At 39.1% G+C, this 24,031-nt stretch overlaps 1 protein-coding gene across 4 annotated transcripts in view; it reads left to right on the top strand.

Moving 5' to 3' along the window:
* Nucleotides 1–24,031, top strand: part of LOC126198664 (branched-chain-amino-acid aminotransferase, cytosolic) — a 150,992-nt gene that overhangs the window by 103,262 nt on the left and 23,699 nt on the right. For 3 of the 4 annotated variants that reach the window (XM_049935143.1, XM_049935145.1, XM_049935144.1), the window contains exons 2-6: nucleotides 772–849; nucleotides 12,443–12,652; nucleotides 15,441–15,671; nucleotides 18,480–18,668; nucleotides 20,789–20,903. In XM_049935143.1, the coding sequence (XP_049791100.1) occupies nucleotides 772–849; nucleotides 12,443–12,652; nucleotides 15,441–15,671; nucleotides 18,480–18,668; nucleotides 20,789–20,903 (823 nt within the window). Of the gene's footprint in view, nucleotides 1–771; nucleotides 850–1,219; nucleotides 1,338–12,442; nucleotides 12,653–15,440; nucleotides 15,672–18,479; nucleotides 18,669–20,788; nucleotides 20,904–24,031 lie in introns of those variants that run through there. The other variant, XM_049935147.1, reaches the window with a different exon arrangement.

Genomic DNA, 24,031 nt, shown 5'->3' with positions numbered 1-24,031 from the left:
AACAGTATAAGTAATTGAATCTGAAAACCTTTATGCTGAGTGCAGACAAGTTATTTTATGAACAAAGTTATTTTTCTGTGAAGTTTGTGTGCCATAATTAAGTGTGTTGCTATTATATTTAAATCTGTACACTACACAACATTTTCAAGTGCATAGCACAAGGAACTTCTCATTGTACTATGTATTAGGGATTCTTCCTCTTTCGTTAGCATAATTATTTTAATTTTCTCACATACAGTTCCTTTGGAAACAATGTATGGGATGTTGTGTATTCTTAGTCCTTATTTAATACAAAAAAGCATTATAACCAATTGAAATGCTGTATACTGTCTTCCATTGTACATACTGTGAAACAGTAATAGTTTGCATAATGTGTTGCAAAACTGTAGTGTGGAAGTGTAAATTGCTACAGTATCTTTCAAAGTATTTAAAAAATTTTAATGGTGGTATTATGCAACAGACTGATTGCCACTCAGCATATAGAGAAAAAACTGAGTAACAGACAGGTACAACGAAAAGACTGCTAACATTAAGCTTTTGGACAAAAGGCCTTCTCCTGAAGTAGAAAACACACTCATTCACAAACCATGAGCATTTGCTGCTAATTTATTAATGGCGTTATTTCATGCTTTTGTATATAATATTCACTTTTTTTGCATTTTCAGTATTATGAAAATTTATAAGTTTGACTCTGACAGATATGCTTAACTGCACTTGTTATTTAACTCTTTTATGTGCTCTATTCAGATTTATAACTAATTGTATTTGTAGTTTCTTTCCAGAAATCTCATCCACAGCCAGGTGAAATCAGTTCGGAGGTTGTCTTTAAAAGTGCATCATACTTTCAAGGTAAATATTTTATATGCTGACTTTGTTTCTTTTGTTTGCCACTTTTCAGGATCACTAGAAAGTACACTGTTATTACTGCTCTGATAAGTTGTAGCAGCCATCCATTATGTTTTTGTGGCTGCAAACATGATAAAGTGCAAATTTTGCCACTGATGTACATGGAGTCATACTGTGCTCTTTGCCTGCAGAAATCATATCAGACAAACATATCTTTGAGCTAAATGACAATTTATAAGAAGGTAATGCATTTCATAGAAATACCACATTCAGTCTTGGTGGTGTTTTATACATCACACATAAGTTACTGGAATATTGATTGCAACACAGTGCGGCTTATCACTTCTGTGTAATTGCCTGTGTAGTGAGGCCAATGAGATAAAGAGCTAAAAGCAGTCTGTAAGCCCTAGTTATCTACTTATTTCATGTTTTTCTTTGAGTAGCTCCACAGTATCCAAGGATGTTCATCTAAAGAGAAAAATGGTGTGCAAGTAAGTAAATTCAGCAGGGTCAGAGGACTACATTATATAAACACACACAGAGAACAATAGTAAGTCATTATTTGACTTTAGAAGTATTGACTCAGTAGAGCAACATTTACAAAATTTAGTGTGGACTGAATTGGAAGAAAAGTCTCCTTTTGGCATTTAGAAAGCCTTCCATTACACATATATTGCAAACGATGTTAGCAATGCTGGTGGAGATGGTTGTCTGTGTGATTAATGCATTCCTGCAGCATGCAAAACCCTGAACGTTAATAACATGCTCATAAAATTTTCATATCAGTGTCATTCTCAAGAAAACCCACTACTGACATTTGTTGAGATGCTCTCTCTGTTTTACCCCTCCCTCTTCTTTTTACCAGTGTTGAAAATCATTCTGAGTATATGCAAAGAACATGAGTGGTGCTGGGAGTTCAGTGGACTTATGCCATTGTATTTTTGCTCTTATTTTGATGTTTTATTATTGATATTCTCATATAAGACTAAGTCATTCACAGCAGTTAATCTAAAACTTGAAATGTTATGCATGATGGTATAATGATAAAGTTTTTAAATATTCTGCGGCTTGAAGATGAAACTGAAGTTTGATAGTAGCTTCAATTCCATAGACTATCTTTTCTTTAGCAACTTGTCTCAGATATAATTTAAAAGAATAACATACCTAATATTGCAATTAAATAAAAATAATTTTTGTCTTTTCATAAGAGGGTGGTTTGATAAGCCTGGTAAATTTTCATGAGAGAATGAAACATTTTTGTTGTGCTTTCATGGTTAGAAAGCTTGATTATTTAATGAATCATATAAAGAATTTCAACAATGTAAAGTATATTGTTCATCATTGACAATCTTTTGAATTGGTCAGTGTGTTGGCTGCAATTGAAAACTGAGAAAACAGAGCTTCATGCTGTTATTAAACATTTTCATGTGAAGGGTTGGACTGATGCACAAATTGAAACAGGGATTAAGTTCATGCAGATGCTACATCATCATTGAAGACCAGTTGCTTTTGGAGTAATGAATTTAAACATGGTTGGACAAACACTGAAAATGAAATGTTCTGCGGCTATCCAATTGAGATTACAACAACAGAAACCATTGACAAAATCCATGACATGGTACTGCAAGACTGCTGAATAAAGATTTGCGAGATTACTGAGACTGTAGGTATCTCATCTGAAGGAGTGCATGATATTCTGCATGGAGAATTGGCTATTAAGAAGTTGTTGCTAGGTGGGTGTGACAATTGCTCACAGTTGAGCAGAAGTGCATCTTGCACAACATTTCAACACAATTTCTGGCAATGTGTAGCTGCAGTCCACAAGACTTTCTGATCCAATTTGTGATTGTTGATGAAACCTAGAGCCATCATTACACAGCAGACTCTTAACGGCTGTCAAAACAATGGAAAAATGCTGGTGAAAGTGCTCTGAAGAAGGCAAAGTCCATTTTGTCACCTGGTTAGATGATGGGCAGTTTTTTGGGATTCCCAAGAAATGGTCCTCATAGATTATTCAGAAAAAGATAGAACCATAACTGGACCCCATATGCTTCATTGTTGGATTATTTAGAATTTGTGCTGGCTGAAAACAGACCAAGGTTGGCATGCAAAAAAGTGCTCTTTCACTAGGATAATGCACTATCCCACACATCATCAATAACAAAAGTGCATGAACTGGACTTTAAATTGGTTTCTCATCCACCCTGTTCTTGAGACTTAGCCCTAAGTGACTTCTTCTTGTTCCCCAGCTTGAAACTTTGACTAGCTGGGAAGTAACTTTCATCAACTTAGGAAGCGATAGTTGCAGTCAACGAGTATTTCCCAAAGCTTGACAGCATCTAGTTTTCTGATGCGATGAAAAAGCAGGATTACTGGACCAAATTTATACCCCTCAATGGAGACTGTTGAGATGTAAGATGAATTATTTACGAAGCAAGCATATTTACCTTGCTTTTTCACCAGACTTATCAAACCATCTTTGTGCACCTACCTGCAGTGATCAACAAGTGCAGTGCAAGGAGTCCCAAATTTGTACATCAAAATTATATGGACAGCAGAGGACTTTAAACTGAATATTTTGAGTAAAATAACCAATGGTTGTAAATGAATTTTCCAGTTTTTGTGATGTTTCCATGGTGTTTATTATTGTTTACTGTTCATGACATATCATTGGAGATGGAGCATTCCCCCCCAAAAAAACTGTAACAGCAACAAAGAGTCGTTGCAACCTAAACAAAAGTTGGTAGGTGTTTTTATGTCTGAAGGATGATGTCTATTTAAATGTCACGCCAGTCACGTAAGAATGGCGCTAGTAACGCCGCTATGAGGATGAAATTCAGGCTTACTTTAAATAAACGCCATAACTATCATGAGAGTTACTTACCTTTGACATTGGGCTTGGTGAGCTGATGTAAGTCAAGGTGCTTTTAAGGCAACGTAGACACCATTGTCAACACCTCACTCGACTTTGAACAAAGTTGTGTAATAGGTCTATGAGGAGCTGAATGTTCTTTCTGCAATGTTGCAGAAAGACGTGCCAGGCATGTAGTGACTGTATATGATTGCTGACAGTGGTGGTTATGAGAATATAGGGTTACAAGAAGACTGGCTCCAGACTGTCGCATGGCACTGCTAAAAGGAAAGGCCATCTTGTTTGGTATATGGCTCTGCTGCATCGTACTACACCTGCAGCAGCAATTTGAGCAGCACTTGGCACCATGGTGAAACCATGAATTGTTGCAAATCGGTTACCTAAGGGCAACTCTGAACCATATGCCCTGGATCACGCATTCCACTGACCCCAAACCACCACCATTTGTGACTTCAGTGGTGTCAAGTGAAATCTGTTGTATTTTATGATGAAAGCTGGTTCTGCCTCAGTGCCAGAGATGGCAGTGTGTTGTTAGGAGGAGACCAGTTGGGGGATCTGCACCCAGCCTGTCTGCGTGCTATACACACTGGAGTTATTGTCTGGGGTGCAATTTAATATGACAACAGAAGTACTCTCATGGTTATCCCATGCACCCTGACTGTAAAATTGTATGGCAGTCTGGTGATTCAGCTTGTTATGCTACCACTTATGAATAGCATTCCAGGTTGTGCTTTCCAACAGGATAACTCTTTGCCAACATAACGCTATTGTAATCCGTCATGCTCTACAGTGTGTCAAAATGTTGTCTTTGCCTGCTCGCTCACCAGATCTGTGTCCAATTGAGCTCATATGGGACATCATTGAATAGCAGCTACAGCAACATCCACAAACAGCATTATCCATCCCTGTAATTACTGATCAGGTGCAACAGGCATGGGACCCATCTCACATACTGACTTCCGGCACCTTTACAACACAAATGTATGCACATCTGTGTACTTACATTCAACATTTTGGTGGTTACACTGTTTATTAGTGTACCAGCATTTCACATTTGCAATGGCTTAACTAGCACTTACATCAACCTGTGATCTTGCAATGTTAATCAAATAAATCTGTTACCTACACTAATATAGTCCTGAAATGACATTGCTCTACATTAGTTACTTTTGGTGTTGCAGATTTTTTTTCCGTCTGTGTATTTTTAATCGATTGTGTAGCAGGATGCAGTGCCTAGGAAGCCAAATAAGCATAAAAACTCTCAGAAGAGGTACCATCCTTGTTGGTAGAAACCTATCGCCAAGAATAGAAACTTACAATGAACTGTGTCATTCAAGCCACAGTGAACTGGACAAAGTTCTTGACAATGAATAATTTTCACAATAAAATTTGAGGAAGTGGTGTTGGATTATGTATTAGAAATTTATCATGAAGCTCATTTCTGTTGACTTGCCTGGTATACGCTTCTAAGGTAACAGTGTGGATATTTCTGGTGGATCTACAGCTATGCCCTTATAAAACACCCTGTGCCCTCCAGGGGTTCACCATTCTTTGGTGAGTTCATGCATGGCTACCATGGGGCCCTGGTGTTTGCAGCACCTTCTCACTTTCCGTGCTGGTTTTTTTTTTTTTTTTTCTCCACCTCCTATCCTTCCTCTGCTTCTGTGTTTGAGGTTCCTCGTTGTTTATTCTTCCTTGCTGTGCACTCCTGAAGGCCGGCACGCATGTCTGACACATCACAGGTGATTGAGTAATGCAGAATTCCCAGCCCTGAGTCGACAGGTAGGGTTCATACGTACCATCTGAGCTGTCACCTCCCCAAATTGCCAATTGATTCCTCTGCCAGGAAGTCGGGAAGTGTGGCCTGAGATGTGAACAGTCACCTAAGGTAGGTGAGTTCCCCGCTGAGGTGGGGGGGGGGGGAGGTGTCCCCCAGTTGGAAGGAGCACGTCATCAAAGACACTGGCAATCATGGGAGATTTTCTCACAGTGAGTCGATCGCCATCTTGGACTACGTCTTATAAACATAAACTGAATGAGGCTAAACATTTCAAGAATCTCCTAGCTGCACCTCGGTTTCTCATGGTATCACATACTGAAGATGATCAGTCCTTTTCTATGGTTAATCATTCTTTTATTCAGAAAGGTGTTGATGCAATTGCAAACCCTGGGAAATCCTGCTCTCGTTTACATAATGGCACTTTGCTTTTGGAGACCAATTGCGCTTTTCAAGCGCAACAACTGGTTGCAGCTTTGCTCCTTCTTAGCCATCATATTCGTACCTCTCCAATCAGGGTGTCACAGCAGACCATAGGGTAAAGAAAAAGATTGATGCAACTTTAGTGCTTACACGCACTCTTTTTCTCATGTTTGACAGAATAGTGCTTCCATCAAATATCAAAGCAAGCTATGAAGTCATCACAGTCTGACCATATGCTCCAAATTTGATGTACTGCTACACTCAGATGTCCTGTCAAAACACGGCCAAACATGTTACTTTTGGTAGGGATGCTCATGACGGTGACTGCCTACCTTCTCTTCCTCGCTGTATCAATTGCAGTGGCGACCATGCAGCCTCATCCTGCGAATGTTCCATATATCTTGATGAGTGGGCCATCCAAGAGATCCCAATGAAGGAGGAAGTGCCTTACCCTGTTGCTTGCAAGCTATTGGCTAGTCGAAAGCCCTGACTTTTACCATCTGTCACTTACAGTACCATTCTTGCTATGCCTCACTTAACAAAGGACTTGCGACCTCAAATTCAGGACTGCAGTTATAAAATTGCCCAGTGTCATGGTAGTATCCCCGTCTCCTCCCCCTCCACCTGTGCAACAAGTGACGATATGTTCACTTTGACAGCAAAATCACCTGCTACACAGCCAGAAAGGACAGAAGGAATACTCCCACGAAGACTTCTTACGTCCCTCCACCCATCAAACATCTGAGTCTTCATCTATCAGTCGCAGAGGCTCTAAGAAATTAAACAAAGACAAATGGTCTTCTCCATTGCTGACTCGGAGATCCTTTCAACTGTGTTGCTGCGAATACCCTCACCGAGCCAATCTCCATTTCACTGGTGCACACCACCAATTGTTTTTCTGCCCTGGAATCTGCAGGCTAAACCCAGAGAAAGTGCCATCACCTCTGTAGCTCTGATGGAACAGAATCCTCCAGTGTTTGTGCCCTGTAGCAGTGAGTCTTGGGAAGCTGGCACTCAGCAGTTGCTTAGGTGACAACTCTATATTTTTTTCCCTCCTCCCCTTTCCCCATCATGACTCTCCTCCAATGGAACATTCGCTGCAATAGATCCAACAAGGAGGAATTATGCCTGCTCTAGGCATCAGTGTCCACTTGTGTTCTGCCTCCAGAAAACGAAATTGCATCCTCTCACCCACTTTGACCTCTAGCATTTATTTCCAGTCCAATTTGACCTTCTCCCTCCCACCCCTGGGGACGGCATTTCAAATTGCATCTCACTGAACTCCCAGCTGCAGGCTGTTGCAATCCGCATTTTCCTTCCTCACTTCACCTTTTCTCTTTGCAATGAGTACATCCCTTTGTCATTCGGCATCAACAGGGCAGATTTTCTCCAGCTTATTGGTCAACTCCTGCTCCCCTTTTTGCTGCTCGGTGATTTCAGTGCTCACCATCCCCTTTGGGGCTCTTCCAGAACCTGTTGGAGAGTTGTCCTTTTGCCTGACCTGCTCAATCGACTCAACCTCATCTGCCTTAAAACTGAAGTTCCCATGTTCCTTTCAGACTCCACACACACCTATTCACATTTGGACCTCTCATTCTGCACTGTCCAGCTTTCCCCTTGTTTGAAGTGGTCCATTCTCTCTTCCATGTTCTCAAGTGTCCGTTTCCCATGTGCTATCCGTTTGCTGACTCAAACCCCACATACGTGAAACCCAGTCGACAGCTTTCAAAGGCTGACTAGAGGCTTTACTCCTCCCGGGCGACCTTCTGCGAACAACGTTTCTCCAGTTGTGATGACCAAGTAGAACACCATGCAAATATTATTCTTACCACCGTAGAATGTTCCATCCCTCTCACTTCATCTTTACCACGCTGTTCCCCATCCCTTGGTGTATTGAGGTGTGCTGTGATGCAATTCACGTGTGGAGACATACTCTGTGCGATTTTAACTATCATCCTATGATGGTAAACAGTATTCGTTATAAACAGATGTGTGCGCAGCGTCGTCACATTCTTAGGGATAGCAATAGAGCTAACTGGATTTCATTTACTTGTGCTTTTAACAGTTCCACTCCCCCTTCCATCGTGTGCACCAACCTCCAAAGGCTCTCTGGGACTGAGATCTGTTCCCCAATTTCCAGACTGACCATAGCAGGTGATGTCATTGTGGACCCTATTACTATATCCAGCACCTTAGGCTGCTATCTTGTGGAGATTTCAAGTTCCAACCACTATCACCCAGCCTTCCTCCATTGGAAATGAATGGAGAAAGCTCAGATCATACCCTTCTCCTCACAGAATTGTGAATTCTTACTATGAGGGAGCTAGATCATGCTCTCACTTCATCTTGATCTCTTCCATCCCTGGGCCGGATGAAGTTAACATTCATATGTTGCAACCCCTTTCTCTTGTGGGCAGACACTTTTTCCTTCATACATACAATTGCTTGTGGGCAGATGGCATGTTTTCCAGGTGCTGGTGCAAAGCCACTGTCATACCCTTCCATAACCAAGCCCACTAAGGCAGTAAGGACAAAACATCTTCCTTTGAGCTACTGCACCATTTCTCTCATCAGCTGTGTATGCAAGATGATTGAACGTATGATTTGTGCCTGGGTGGAATGGTGGCTTTGAGAGTCTTGCAATTTACTAACCACTGCATAGTTTCAGTTGACCACCTCATCACTTTGTCAACCCGTGACTTGAATGGTTTTCTGTGGAAGTACCAGACTGTGCCCACATTTTTTAGTTTGGAGAAAGCCTACAACGTCTGTTGGAGGACTGATATCCTTTGAAATCTCTAAACGTGGGGCTTTCAAGGCTGCCTGCCTCATTACCTTCAGGAATTTTTAAAAGACAGAGTTTTCAAAGTATGTGTGGGTTCTGCCTTGTTGGACATCTTTATCTAGGAAAATGGGGTGCCTTAGGGCTCTGTCCTGAACGTTGTCCTCTGTGCTATAGCCATTAACCGTATTATGGCCTGTCTTCCGACGGCCATCTCCGGCTCACTTTTTGTTGACAATTTTGCAATCTATTGAAGTTCTCTACAGACTTGTCTCAATCACCTTTACTCATGGAGCATTGACAGTGGTTTTCACTTTTCCACTGGCAAAACCATTTATATGAATTTCCGATGGTGCAATGGGTTTCTCCCACTGTCTTTACAGCTTTACTCCTTTGACCGCCAGTATGGGGCGCGTTGCTTTTCTCTTATCTCCTGGAGTTTGCATTTGCCTATTGCTCCAGCAGCTTAACTTCATGCTACCTGCCACTTTTCCAATGGATGTGAACCCTTCACCACCTTGACTTAGTGCAGCGGCCTGTGTTCACCTTGGAATTCACTCGCTTCCTAAGGAAACTACTCTAGGTTTGATCTATCGCTGTAAGTTTCACAGAGCTTAGCGATGGTACCTTTGTATACATTGATGGCTCTCGGACTTACCGTGGTGTCAGGTGTGCCTTCATCATTGGCACCAATGATTTCGGCATTGGTTTCCGGAACACTGCTCAGTATTTACAGCAGAGCTTTTTGCAATGCATCAGGCCATGCAGTACATTTGGTGACAGGCTTTTCAATTGTGTCCTCTGCTCTGATTCTCCCAGTGCCCTTCAGAGCCTCTGTGTGCTGTAAACAGATCATCCCTTAGTGCAACAGATCCAATAAAGCTTCTACTCACTCACTCTTAAGGAAACCACTGTGATGTTTATGTGGGTTCCCAGTCACATTGGTCTGATGGGAAACAGGACTGCTGTAACTGCTGCCAAGACTGCAGTCCTCCTACCTCGGCCTGCTAGTCCTTCCATACCTTCTGACGATCTCCCTTTTGCCATCTGTCAGCAGGTGATGTCACTGTGGCATCACCACTGGTCTTCCCTTCATGGGAACAAGTACTGAGCAATTAAACCTCTCCCAGCAGCTTGGCCATCACGAGGACATCATTTTATTTAGGTTGTGTATTGGGCACTGTTGTTTTAGCCATCACCATTTGTTAAGTGGTGATCCCCCAGCACTTTGTGCTCATTGTCATCAATCTTTGACAGTTCGCCATTTCCTGACCAAATGCCATTTTTTAACCACTTACTTTCTCATGTACGTTTGCCGTCTGAGTTACCAGCCATTTTAGCAAACAACGCGCAGGCTGTCGACCATGTTTTACTTTTTATCCATCGTAGCAATATGGCGAAGGATATTTAATCTTTAGTTCAGGATCTCCATTGTCTCTATGGGATATTTTGTGGACCTGTCTCCAAGGGGAAGTCCTTGTTCTTAGCTCTCTTTCCTTTCATTGATTGAGCTTACCATGTAGTCGCTTTTAACGCCGTTTTTGTATTATTGTTCTAAGGCTCCAACACGGACACACATGACTAGTTGTTTTTGCGCCCTAAAACAAAACAAAACTAAAACAACCTGTGCAAGCTGAGAGACTAAAATATTTGGAACCTAGAGTACCATCAATGGGTTAAGTTGTAATGCATGTATAGAGATCGACAGTCGTGTGTTAAAAGTATTCCTGTGAACTTCTGCTTATACAGTAAGGTGTAAGTTGCTTATCGTAAAAATTGTTTAATATTCATTCTTGACATTTAGTTCCTCTAGTCAAAAATTAAAACTGTCCTGAGGAGAAGCTACCAATAATAAATTGCTTGCAATGTTGCTTTCTTGTGAAATATGAGGTGTCACATTGTGACATAGAATAGATGAAGTGTATGAGAACTTAAACAAAAAAAAGGAGTTGGAGGGTGGGGGGGGGGGGAGTGGTGGGTTCAGGTTAGTCTGGTATTTTGGAGCAGTTAAGAGCAACTGAAGAAAGACAAATTTCCAATGAGGACCGATGATCACTCAGATCAGCACCAAACAGTTGCAGAGCACATATGAGAGGTGCGGATTTTGGGACTCAATAAGGATACTTGTAGGAATCACAGTGATCCAAGTAAAACTTGTTTATTGCATTCAGACTAATGTAATAAAGTGAAGGTTATTTGTAAGTGCTAGAAAAAGCAAGGATTTTAATGTTGAGGTGGCAGAAGTTTGTGTCTGAGTCTGAGAGGTAATAGCTAACAGAAGTAGCAACCACTAGCTTCATCATAAAGCACAAAAACTTTTGGGCAGCATTTCAAGTGAGAAAACAGACTTGAATTGAATCTTGGGCAAAGCTGGCATTGAGTGACATCAAGTTGGTACCCAAATGTTCTGACATAACTGCTCTGAATGTAAAAATACACGGTCTGTTAAGGATTGCAGTGGTGATCTGTTCTCCCGTTGGCTCACCATTCCACTGGTACTTTATAGGCATTGGCTAATCTGACATGTGGCTTCATGCCACCATGGCACCTCTGGCCAAACATATTCAGGTCTGCCTCCTACTCCTATTATGTAGGCTGGCATGTTCCTGGCCTTTGCACTACAAATTTCATGTTTGATACCTACAGCATTCCGCTGAAAGCTAAATATCACTGCTTGTCATAGTATGTCTAGCAACAATAGTATTTTATGTCACCCCTTCTGGAGTGGGGATCACTGTTCTGGCAGTTTTACTCATTTGCCATGTCACTCTGTGTGAATCCACTGATGTTGCTGCTCTCTATGCTTGCTGCAATGCTAAGACATACCTGTTTCTAACATGTGCTGTGGCACCATACAACGGTATATATAAGGTGTTTGGAGTAACCAACTAATTTTCTAAATTGAAACATCTACCCTGAGACAACTGCCCTGAGAATCTGCATTAGCATGCCACTCCTGTTAATGTTTACCTCATGTAGCCTACATGCTACGGTGTATGGTTGCCACCTGCTTTATGTCTCTGGTTTCCAGTCGTGGAGTGCCCTAACTGGCTTCCAACAGCATCAAGCAGTGTCAAACTGGAAAAGCTGTCGACACAGGACAAAGGACCTCTCTAATTTTGTGATGAGCTACTCTCTGCCAATTCTAAGTTGTTAGAGTCTCAGCTGATGTGTATTACTGTTATTAATTCTCATTCTGTCTAGTGTGTATCTGTTGATCCAGTACACTGACCAGTTTTCATGGTTGGTAACTGGTTTTATTCACTTCCAACAAATTAAAGTATCTGAATTACAAGTGAAGAAAAGCTGATATTCACCATTTGGTGAGTTAAATTGTTAATTGGGATAGACAGGCTGATTAGAAAGTAAATTGGGCTAAGAATGTAGTAAAGAAACTGAAAATGAAGTGAGAGAGAGAGAGAGAGAGAGAGAGAGAGAGAGAGAGAGAGAGAGAGAGAGAGCAGAAATGGGAATGCACAGTGTAGTCCATAAATTTCTGGACTGGTTTTTGCTGTTTCTCCAACAAGCCCATCTGTTAGCTGACTGTTGAACTATGTAATTTGAACCCTTTCAAACACAAACAGCCATGTTGACAGGTGTCATTCCAGCAATTGTTAAAGTTTGTGGATGTCTCATATAATCTGTGTGTGTGTGTTTGTGTGTGTGTGTGTGTGTGTGTGTGTGTGTGTGTGTTTGTGTTTTATCTTGCTGATTATTATTTGGAGATACTTTTTTTCCTAAGTTTTCAGACTTGTCTGTGAGGTTGGCATCACCTGATGAACTGCATTCTAAACCAGATGTTAGTGAACTTCAGTTTGGCAAACATTTTACTGATCATATGCTGAAGGTTGCATACCATGCATCATTGGGTGGATGGCAGAAACCAGAAATTACACCTATGGAGAATCTCGTATTACATCCAGCTGCTAAAGTGTTGCATTATGCCATCGAGGTTAGTACAATACTTAAGTTCGCTTATTTGTTACAAAATTTGTCACGTTGATCACAAAAAGTCTTCAAATGTTTACTGTGCTTACAAAATATTTGTAATGATTTCATTCCATAACAGTTATTATACATTGGTTTACCAGCATTCAATATAATATTGCCACTCTCAACAGTACCTGCTTCAACGAATATAAATTTTATTAAAAGTAAATAAAATGTAGGTATTGTTTGCAAAATCACTGGCTTATACCCATTTACGTTTTACGATAATTTGAGGTGGGAGATGGGCATTTTTTCTTGTCCTTTTTTTTTTTTATCTGCTCCTTACTGATTTGATTTCCATTGCCCATTGCATCCTGTAGATGCACCATGTCATGTCTGACATTTTGCTGATTTTCCTATATTTCTTCAGTTGCAGCAAAATTTTGAGGCTACAGATAATATCTCTTTCTTGCTTAGCCCTGTGAGTGAAATATTTATGGTGTTGATCTAATGAATTTGGTTTCCACATGTGTTGTTGACTTTATATCTTTAACTACTTATTCGCATCTTGCATCTTATGGAGTATTTCATACGACAGTAGTACAGTCACCACGGTCTTAATGCACACGCGGAATACAAACAGCGTGCTAATAAATTGCAGGAAGGTGAATGCCTTCATTAGTCTTAGATGACTCACTTGAGGATGATTGCAGATGCCCAGTTGAAATATTGTGCAGTTATGTTATTTATGTTGATTGCAAGTGCAAAACTTCATTGACTGTCCACTTCAATGGTAAAATTTTAAAATTCACATCTCTCCTATTGTTGGAGCCTCTGAGAGAGAATATTGCGGTTCAGATGTTGAGTTTCATCTGGTATAATTCAGTGTATCTCATCCTTAGCTTTATATTTACAATTTGTTTTAGTCTTGAGGCTTGGCTGTTGATTGATGTTTGCTTATATAATTAGAACAAGAGAGATAGACAAGTGACGGACTACATAATTTGCAAGCTTCCTCATCTTTCATCCTGCCACATTTTGCTGAATGTACATTGCACCATGTGTCCACAAAGTCTGTCCACAGTGGCGTGCCTCGCATGCCATGCCTTGTGCCTTGTGGGAGAGTAAGGTTGGCAGCACATTCAAGTCTCACCTGCGTGTGTTCTTTGGACCTGCAGTGGTTGGGTATGGGTAGTTGTGTTGCATGTGTGTTGTAGCAGTTAGCTGTGTTATTGTCTAGATCTTATGTAAGCTGAGTTGCAGGAGGAAACTTTGTGGAGCATGTGAGGTGGCAATTTAGATTGCATTTTCCTGCTTTGAGATGTCCACATTGTGACACTGTACATGGTTTAATTCCAAATAACAGGTTCAGTTCCTGATGCACAACAAACTGGAAGGCACATAATTTGAACAGAATGGAAGCTTGGAGACATTTTGGACATTGTGTGCAGAATTCAACAAAATCAGTGAGGAATTATTGCAGGAGCCTGAAGTCCATCTTATGACAGTACATAAGGCTGTAACAAAAGACCTGGGGATTTATCTGGATAGAATTACTGCTGTGCGACAATTTATTTGAATGTACCATGAGAAGTGAATAGCATATTGTGAATGGTTTCAGCGAGTTAACTGAAATGGAATTAATGTTTTAGATCGCACCTTTTTCACTGATGAGGCTTGGTTTTACCTATCTGGCTACATTAATACAAAAAATTCGTGAATTTGGTCATCCAACAATACACATGTCTTCAGAGAAACAGCATTGCTCACAGAAAAAATTTTGCGGATTGCCATAACTGGAGCGCGAATTATAGGACTGATCTTTTTCGATACTACTGCCAATTTCTGTTGTTCCCAGATAATTTATCCATTTAGTGCCCTGATGACTGAAAATCAGATCAATCATTCATTTTTCCATTGAGACAATGCTGCTGCCAGTTGCTACAGCTTTTAGATGAAATCTATGGAGATGGAAAGGTCTCTGGCCCCCATGCTCACCAGATCTGCCTCTGTTCAGCTATTTCCTTTGGGGTGCGGCTAAAACATTTGTGTATCAAAATAACCCAAAGACAACAGATGAACTAAAGACAGTGATAATTGATTACCTACATTCAATTACATATGAAACATTAGTAAAGGTGTTCTCAAGTAAATGTAAACATTTTGAACTGTGCCTTCAAGAAAGAGGAGTTGGTGAGGACAGTGTATTTAATTGTAATTAATGTAAGTAATTAACTTCTTGTTTTAATAGTAGTAATGTTGAATCCCATCTCCCAACATAACTGCAGCCACTGTCAGTGAATCCCAGCCCCTAGGTTACAAAGTGACATGAATGTGCTGCTCATCTCACTTGCCCTGCAAGGTGAGACACATGGAGCTCACCACTGCAGAAAGACTTTGCCGATGCACTGTAGTAATTTTAGATAGTAATATAAAAGGGCGGGTGGGATGCAAAGCCTCCAAAACAGGCAATTTCAGCTTGCATGCTCAACCACAAGAAGATGTGGACAAACTTTGACACACAGGCAATCAGGGATATGCACCATAGCTGATACAACTGTTCTGTACTTTCTATCTTTCTTGTATTCCTACCATTTGTCTTTTCCTTTCTTGTTGGCTATCAGAGGAAGCTACAATTTACTCCTCCCCTCAATAAGATTTGGTAGAACTGTCTAGATCTAGAAATCTTAAGTCTTTTACATTAAGGAAATGTACATGTGAAAGTAGTTTGAGTCATTCAGTTTTAAATTAATTAATATCCTTAATGTAACACCACAGTTCTTACAACTTGAAAGCACTCTTTCTTCCAGGTCTTTGAAGGTATGAAGGCATATCGTGGAGTTGATGATAAAATTAGATTATTTAGACCAGATCTCAATATGCGTCGTATGAATGGTTCAGCAGCTCGTACAAGTTTACCAACATTTGATGGTGATGAATTGATCAGATGTTTGTGTCGTCTGATTCTTATAGACCAGGAGTGGGTTCCACACTCTGAGGCATCAAGTTTATACATCCGTCCAACAATTATAGGCATTGATGTAAGTAGCTATTCATACTTAAATAAAATATAAAATCTTTCGCCATCTTAATTGTTATGACTTTGCTTATTTTTCTTTGTGTTTAGTGCAATAATAGGTTGAGTTGTTATGGCCTTTTGTCCAAAAACTGGTTTGCTGCAGCTCCCCATGGTAGTCTAACCTATATAAGTCTCTTCATCTGTGCATAATAACTGCAACCTACGTTCATTTTAATGTACTTGCTGTATTCATGTATAGGTCCTCCTCCACAATTTGTACTCCCCCTCCCCACCTCCCTCCCCCACCCCCTCATTCCGCGATTGCCAAATTAACTAATCTTTGGTGCTTTAGGATGTGTCCTATTAGCTGATCCTTTCTTTTAGTCAAGTTGTGCTGTAAATATCTTTTTTCCCCAACTTTGATTTGGTACCTTTGTTCTAGTTGTTTATCTACCCATCTAATCTTAAGTGTTCTTCCATAGCACCACACTTTGAAAGCTTCTATTCTGTTCTTGTCTGAACTGCTTATTGTGCACGTTTCACTTCCATGCAAGGCTACAATACTGACAAATATCCTCAGAAAACCTTCCTAACACTTAAATTTATATTTTTGTGAATGCTTTTCTTGCTATTGCTAGTCTGCATTTTATATTCTTTCTACTTCCTCCACCATTATTTATTTTTGTGACCAAATAGCAAAACTCATGTGCTACTCATAATTTAATTCTTGCAACCTTGTTTCATTTAACTCTTCTACACCCCATTACCTTTATTGTACTTTACTTGCTGTTCATTTTATAACATCTTTCCATCACCATCCATTCCATTCAACTGCTCTTTCTAGTCCTTTGTCATCTCTGATGTCGTCAGCAAATGTTGCAGTTTTTATTTCTTATCATGGAACTTTAATTCCATTTTTAAATTTTTGCTTCATATCCCTCACAGTTTGCTCAGTGTGCAAATTGCATAATTTAGGGATAGGCTACAACCCTGTGTCATTCATTTCTCAGCCACTGTTGTCCCTCTATATCCTTTGGCTCTTATAACTGCAATCTGGTTTCTGTGAAAATTCTGGATAAGCTTTTGCTCCTTGTATTTTGTCTCTGCTACCGTCAGAATTTCAAAAAGTGCATCCATGTAAACCGTATCAAATGCTATAAATGTAGGTTTATCTTTCTGCAGTCTACCTTCTAAGATAAGTTTTAGGGGTCAGTATCATCTTGCGTGGTCTTAAATTTCACTGGAATCCTAACTGATGTTCCCTGAGGTTAGTTTCTACCAGTATTTTCAATTCTCCATAAATAATTTGTCAATATTTTGCGATAGTGACTTATTGAACTCGTTCACTAATATTCACTCCTCTCACCACTTGATTTCTTTGTAAATGGAGTTGTTACAGTCTCTTTGAAGTGAAGTGAAGCAACTGTGAGTAAGAGCACATTGTGAATCCACTCTTCCCCAACTGTTGTCTGAGGGCTAATGTTAAGAATATTGGATGGACTGCTTTGGAGAATGTCACTGGCCTATCTTCATGGTGTAAATACGAAGTTCACATCTCAGGATTGTGACCTGACCTTCCTTATTCGTCAGATTGTAGCAAAACATGATGGCTCTAATTTTAAATGAATCAGTCTTGTAGACTATATTTTCACGCTTTTATTCTTCAGTGCTTTTTGTATCTTAAAACCACTTACATGAATCAGTTAGGTATCTCCATTGTTACTGAGAACTTTACATTAGTGCAGACTTCATTAATTATGTAGCCTAGCCATGCTTGTGTCCTCAGCCGGTTAACTTTTTCCACTGATAACTTTGAAGGTTTTTTGCCCGCTAACACTTCTTGCAGATGTCTAGCTTTTGTCTTTACTGCCTCACACTCTCAACTGATTCGAATGTGAAACTGCCAAATCTGAGTGCACCCTTCAAATTGACATCCGAAACTGCCCACTGAAACCCTGTATGTGATTGCTAGACATCAGTGCGTATGTACATTGAAATTTTTGTCGAGTTTGTGCAGCATAGTAACCCTTCTCTTTGTCAAAGCTCTGCTAAACAGAAACGTCAAGTATGCACTTGATACTTCAGGTGCTATCTTCTGTATGGTAGCAATCCATTTTTACAACATGTAAAACCTGCCCATTACCCATGAGTGCCACATTCAGAACATTATCAAAATAATAGATCACTTGAATTTTTGAATATGTGGTGCTAGCCAGTCCATCCTTTTTGTTTACAAGTAAACTTCATTTGTTTCGTTTGTAAAATATGAACAATACGTAACTCGGGGAGGGGGGATGGAAAACAGAGGAATCATTTTGTAAAGACCTGCATGATTATGATGATGCAACTTTCAGCTAGTCATCACATCTTTTATAAACAAACAATTACTATGTGTGCTTTTTGCTATTATTTCTGTCTTTGGTCACTGTGCCTCTGCTCAATGTACCAGAAAAGTAATGCTAGTCAAGTATCGAGTCAGGGCATGGAAATCAATAGTAATCTTTTTTACTTTCACAATATTACATTTATCAGTGAAACAATTAATACGAGAGAATGTTGTAAAAATAACAATGTAAGAAAAATAATATCAGGTGTAGACTAGTTTTGACAAAAAATGTTATATGATTGATAGAAGACTGTTGTATTGTGCCAACTCTTCTGCCCTGCTTCGACAAGCCAACAGAATTTTTTGTGTTTAAATGCTTCATTGTAATACTTATTTTCTGTATATTGCCAAATAAGTAACCTCTTGCAGCAAGACACACTACTCATTTGTCTATAATGTTTGTAATAAAAATTCTAATTCCATTTTGTAATTTTTTGATGATAGCCTACACTGGGAGTTGCCACTTCAACATCTGCACTTTTGTATGCCATCATGTGCCCAGTGGGTAGCTATTTTGGTCCTGACAGTAAAGCAGTTTCGTTACTGGCTGACCCTAAATACACTCGTGCTTGGCCAGGTGGTGTTGGTGATAAGAAAGTAGGATCCAATTATGGTCCCACGCTGCAAGTTCAGGTTAGTTTCTGTACTGACATGAAATGATCAGAATTAATATTGTATTTTGTTTGAGTGTTTGACTGTCTTTCCTAATTTAAAGGCTAGTTATAATTAAACTTTTGCAACTTGAGTCAGTGTAGACAAAAAACTATTTATTGTATGAGTACCCAATTTTATAGGAATGATGTTCAGACTGTGCAATGCAGGATTTGCATTGTTAGTAGTGTTAGTGTCATGATTTGCCATTAGGCGCCAGTAATGGTACAGCGACTTAAGGTTGAAACTCAAGCATCAGTGTGCATTACAGTTGCAGAAGTCAACGTGCATCTGGACAAGATGAGCAGGGCTTTACTCATAAAGCTGTTTTATCGAAACGACAGCAATAATGATGTTGCTCTTCAGAAGTGTTGATGCGTTAAAGAAATATGAAGGAGTCCTCTTTTCCACACTGAGGTTGACGAACATGATTTTGGAAGTTCGAACTAATTGGCAGTTTGGGAATTGCTCCTTGGGGGGGGGGGGGGGGGGGATGATCGCAAATTGTGCCATAAATTATTGAAAAAGTTACTATTGCTGTGGCTGAGAATGCTGGATGCAATTTGCGATCTTCAAGCAGTGCATGAGCTGAGTCTTGATAGCTGAAAGCTCCATGGTCCACTGTCCAAAAAGTGCTGTGAACAGTTGTGAAATGGTATCTCTAGTGCTATTCCAGGCTGTCGTGGATGCAGATGGTCGTCACATTGTGCAGTGGGTGTAACTTGAAAGGTAAACATGTTACGCAACTAGAAACTGTTACCATCTCTTGTGGAAAATAAATGTGTTTCTTTCAGTGATTTATTTTTCATGGGAGGTCCCTCTCGAGTAGTGAAATTTTAATTATAACAACCCTGTACATAAATCAATGCATACAAGCCAAACTTTTTTAAAATTTTTCCTTCTGTTGTTCTGCTACTTGGCAAGTGTGAGGATTTAACGTAGTGTAAAGCATTTACCTAACACTCTTATCTCACCACACAAGATGCAGATAGTTCATGCTATAGTTAATTTGTTTTGTGCTTGTAAATGTTTAAATGTTCCTGATCACATGCAAAGACTACATCTTTTCTTCCATTAATTGACATTTTTGTTATTGTTATTGTTATTCGTGTAATAATGGCAGGCTGTTTGCTGCCTCTACCTTTTGTGAGTCAGTTAAAAGCTATATATCAGCTTGTTAGTCTACATACAGTAAAACTTACCATTTGCAAGTGTGAATGAGAATGCAAAAGAAAGTGAAATTGAAAATTTACAAAATTTACTTACGGAATTTAAAGTAAAGTGTGTCCATGCTGTTCTCTTTAATTTTGAACATAACAAAATAATTACTGGAACTACATAAGACATGCACTTACATAAATAGCCACTTGACTGTGTAATTTTTAGTAACAGTCAGTTCCCTGAGATACTTCAGCAAATAAGCTGCCATTTTTTTTATACATGGACCACCACCACCATCACCAAATGCAAGATACAGAACATTTGGAGTTGATATTTATTTCACAAAGAAGTAGCACGTAATAAGAATGGAACTAAGTGATTTATATATACCTGCTTAATTGTGGCTCACATGTTGGTCAAAAACACTGCCATTAGATACACGTGTGTAACTCCTACATAACTGTGTGTGTGTGTGTGTGTGTGTGTGTGTGTGTGTGTGTGTGTGTGTGTGTGTGTGTGTGTGCACGCGCACGTGGTCTGCTTTCTCTTGAAAGGAAAGTGTATTTTATATATTGTTGTATACGGGTTACATACAGTTTTATGAAGTGCAGCTAGATGGTTTTTATAATTTGGAATGCTATTTGTGCTCTAGGTGATATAGTTTGTATAAAATACATAAACAGCCTGATATGGGCTGTCTCATCTCTAACAAAACTCTATTTGGTATCCTTCAGTGACAGAACTTACAAATGTACTAAAAAAGATATTTCAGTATTTTCAGTAATTACAAAGTTAATTTTCACGCATAAGCAGTAGATCCTATAGTGTTAACTCCCAACTATCATTTATTGAAACCATCTCGTTGGTTTATTGAATTTCTGATTTGATCTTTTTTATGCTATTAGTTTAACTTTTCTGTTTAAGTGTTGTTACATTTCCAGGCAGAGGCAGCATCTCGTGGTATGCAGCAGGTTCTATGGTTGTATGGGGAAGAAGATTATGTAACAGAAGTAGGAACTATGAATGTGTTTATACTTCGCTTGAATGAAAATGGAGGTAATTAATTTTTTTTAAAAAAAAGTATTATTTTAAATTTATGTCCAAGTAGTGATTGCACTGCATTATCACCCATGCAGCAGATTCCAGTAATCAGGATAAAGATACAGTGAGCTGTAGTGTTAGCAAACATAGAATAAATAAAGGGAGTAATAAAATTGAAATTTGTTACCTGGCCGATGAAAATAGATTTAAATCCCTGGACACCAAATTCAAATGAGTTTTCTTGAAAAATAGGGAGTAAACTGCAGCAGTACTAGGATAGAGAACCATTCTCAGACTGTACTTTTTGATCTTCATGGATTTAAAAAAAAAAAAAGGAAAACCTTATTGGGATTCACTGTTACAATGGCAAGAATTTTGAGAATATTGCAACATTTTTGACTGGACGATAATGCAAAACACTTCAATTTATGAGAATAGCACCTTGTTACATTCGAAGAAAAGTTTGAGGAACATACTTGTACTCTTCAGTTATGGAACAAGTTAAAAGTCCTTGAGTGTAATTATTCCTAAAATGAGAAAATTGGCCTAGTTGGAGGATGATAAACATAGTTTAATTTTGTTACATAAAAAATTCTGTAAGCTGATAACAGGTATTATTTAAAACAGTATGGGTGCTAGCCAATTTCCTAAGCGGAATACAATTGAGAACAGTTTTACGTTCAGTTTTTAAACATGATTCCAGGAAGGGGGAACAGTCTGTTTTGCTCAGATGAACCTGTGATTCGTAAGTGGGTATTTTCGAAGTGCTAGGAATTGACCTGTTTCATTTATTCAGTTTTAGTGTCCCCATAAAAAAGAATGAACTTGATGTGCAGGATATCTGCAGGATTTCATAAGATTCCAGGGCTTGACAAATCATTGGTGGAATTAACTGATCAGTCAGATATTGACACAGACTATGTTGTTGGAGTGTACGGAACAGTAATTTTGCAACTGTGAACCAACTTTCAAACGACAGTAGATGTCAAGACAAGATTGTCTATGAGCAGCTGTGGCAAGGAACAATCCATACTTCTTGTTTGTTGCACATCAGAATGTGCGACAGAATGCAGCTGTACTGGAATGAGCCTTGCAGAGAGCAAGATGATCTAGAAAATCAATTCAGATTGCCAACTTTTTTGTAATATCATTTTATATAGCTCCAGGCTACGTTCACATCTAAATGACAATTTGTGTCTGAAGATACTGGTTTGTACAAAGTATGGAAGAGTATTTTATCTGCAGTATTAGTGTGTGTTGTGGCTGATACCCAATGCATTAAGATAATGTATAATGAAAAGAATGTTTAATTTGAACTCATTTATCATTATTGCGATCTATACCCCAATGTCACGATTTTGGACAAATGATGTGAGCAGATTTGGCATTAGCAGATGTACAGATATCCATGTTACCAAAAAGAGATCTTTGACAGTTTGAAGGTATAGCAATGAAGTTTTGTTCTCCTGTGTCCTCATGCCAACATGGTTTATTTTTATTTATTTATTATTTAAGTGTAACACAATGTTATCCCCATAGAATTTATTTGGTAATCAATGTGCTATACTCACATGCAGTGAGCAGTGTTTTTCTCAGACTGAACAAAATGATACACAGTTTGAGATTTGATTCGAAAGCACTTAGCACACCGTCCAGTATGAGTTGCTAGGGTTCAGTTCATGGTGCCATATCTAAAACAAAAGACTCTCCTGTACTATTCAGTCAAGTGCAACATATTGTAGGCATCAGACCAATTTTTTAAACATAGCACGCTGTGCATGTGCTGCTGTTGGTGATGAATATGCTTGAAAATGAGTGTGGTGCCTGAAATGTTGAAACAGTGAAGGAGGGTTAAACAGCTGTAGTGAAGTCATTTATTTTACATATTATGATTGATTGTTCTGTGAGATTGTTTTTCTCAGGTATATGTTAATAATTACATTGCATTTTGCCCTTATCACCTATGTCTGATAACCTCTGCCTTGCAAAGGAAGATTTATTCAGGTGTTTCAGCAATTCTGTGGTATGCACCTCCTAGATGAGTGTGTTGTCAAGTTTTAATCCCAAGAATTTAATACTCTTTGCCTCTTCTATTTACTTGTTGCCTTATTTTAGCATACACTGGGGAGTTGAGGGGGTTCTTGAAAGTTCTGAAGTGCATACAATGGTTTCTTTTCCAGAGTTTAGTGACAAAGAATTGGGTAGGAAATTAAGTTCACAAAAATTTTATTTAAAGTATGATTTGCTATGTATTGTAATATTTGTATCATATGCAACCAAAACAAACGTGGCATCCGATCATGGTACTGATGAAAGTTCATTGATATACAAACAAGAAAATAACAGCAGTATGAGGGAACCTTACGGGACAGCACATATGATTAGTTTGCAGCTGGATAATGTCTGATGTCTTAATATAAGAATTTTTTTAATTGACACCCTTTGTGTCATAGAGATACAGTTAGACCATTTTGTGGTATTTCCTGTAAAACTGTAATAATCTATTTACTCAAAAAGACATTTTGATATACACTGGAAAATGCCTCTGTCAGATCACAGAATCTGCCAGTAGCTAATGAATTGAGTATAGTCTTGCTCTGTGTGTAAATATCCTTCTCATAGTGGAACCAGTGATTCCTGTACAAGGAAGGACATAGTAACTGAAAGGTGCTGCCTGGTATCAGCAGATAAATACAATAATGCAGTGCGTGCATTGTTATGACAAACAATGCAATGTTCCTTCGGACGTGTATGCATGACATATATTAGAGTAAAGTGTACAATGAAGTCATGGATTACTGAAGGAATAAAGGAACCTTGCAAGACAAAAAGGCAGCTCTTACCTGCGTGGCAGAAACAGATCTGATGCTATAACTAATTACAAAGCTCATAGCAAAATATTGAAGGTGGTGGTGGTGGTGGTGTGATAATGTGAAACAACAAAGCAAATACATTATGAGAAAAAGATAGTCACTTTAGACTACAAAATCAGGGCAATGTGGGATACAGTGAAAGAGTAGATTAGTAGAACCGGACATGAAGAGGAGCATATAGCATTAAGAATAAATGGTGCATTGGCAACAGATGTGTTCAGAGTGGCAAAACTTGTTAACAAGTGCTTCATAACTATTACTGAAAGAACG

This window comes from Schistocerca nitens, chromosome 8 (genome assembly GCF_023898315.1).
Source record: "Schistocerca nitens isolate TAMUIC-IGC-003100 chromosome 8, iqSchNite1.1, whole genome shotgun sequence".
In the NCBI taxonomy this organism is placed as follows: domain Eukaryota; kingdom Metazoa; phylum Arthropoda; class Insecta; order Orthoptera; family Acrididae; genus Schistocerca; species Schistocerca nitens.
This window is presented reverse-complemented; position numbering and strand designations above follow the sequence as displayed.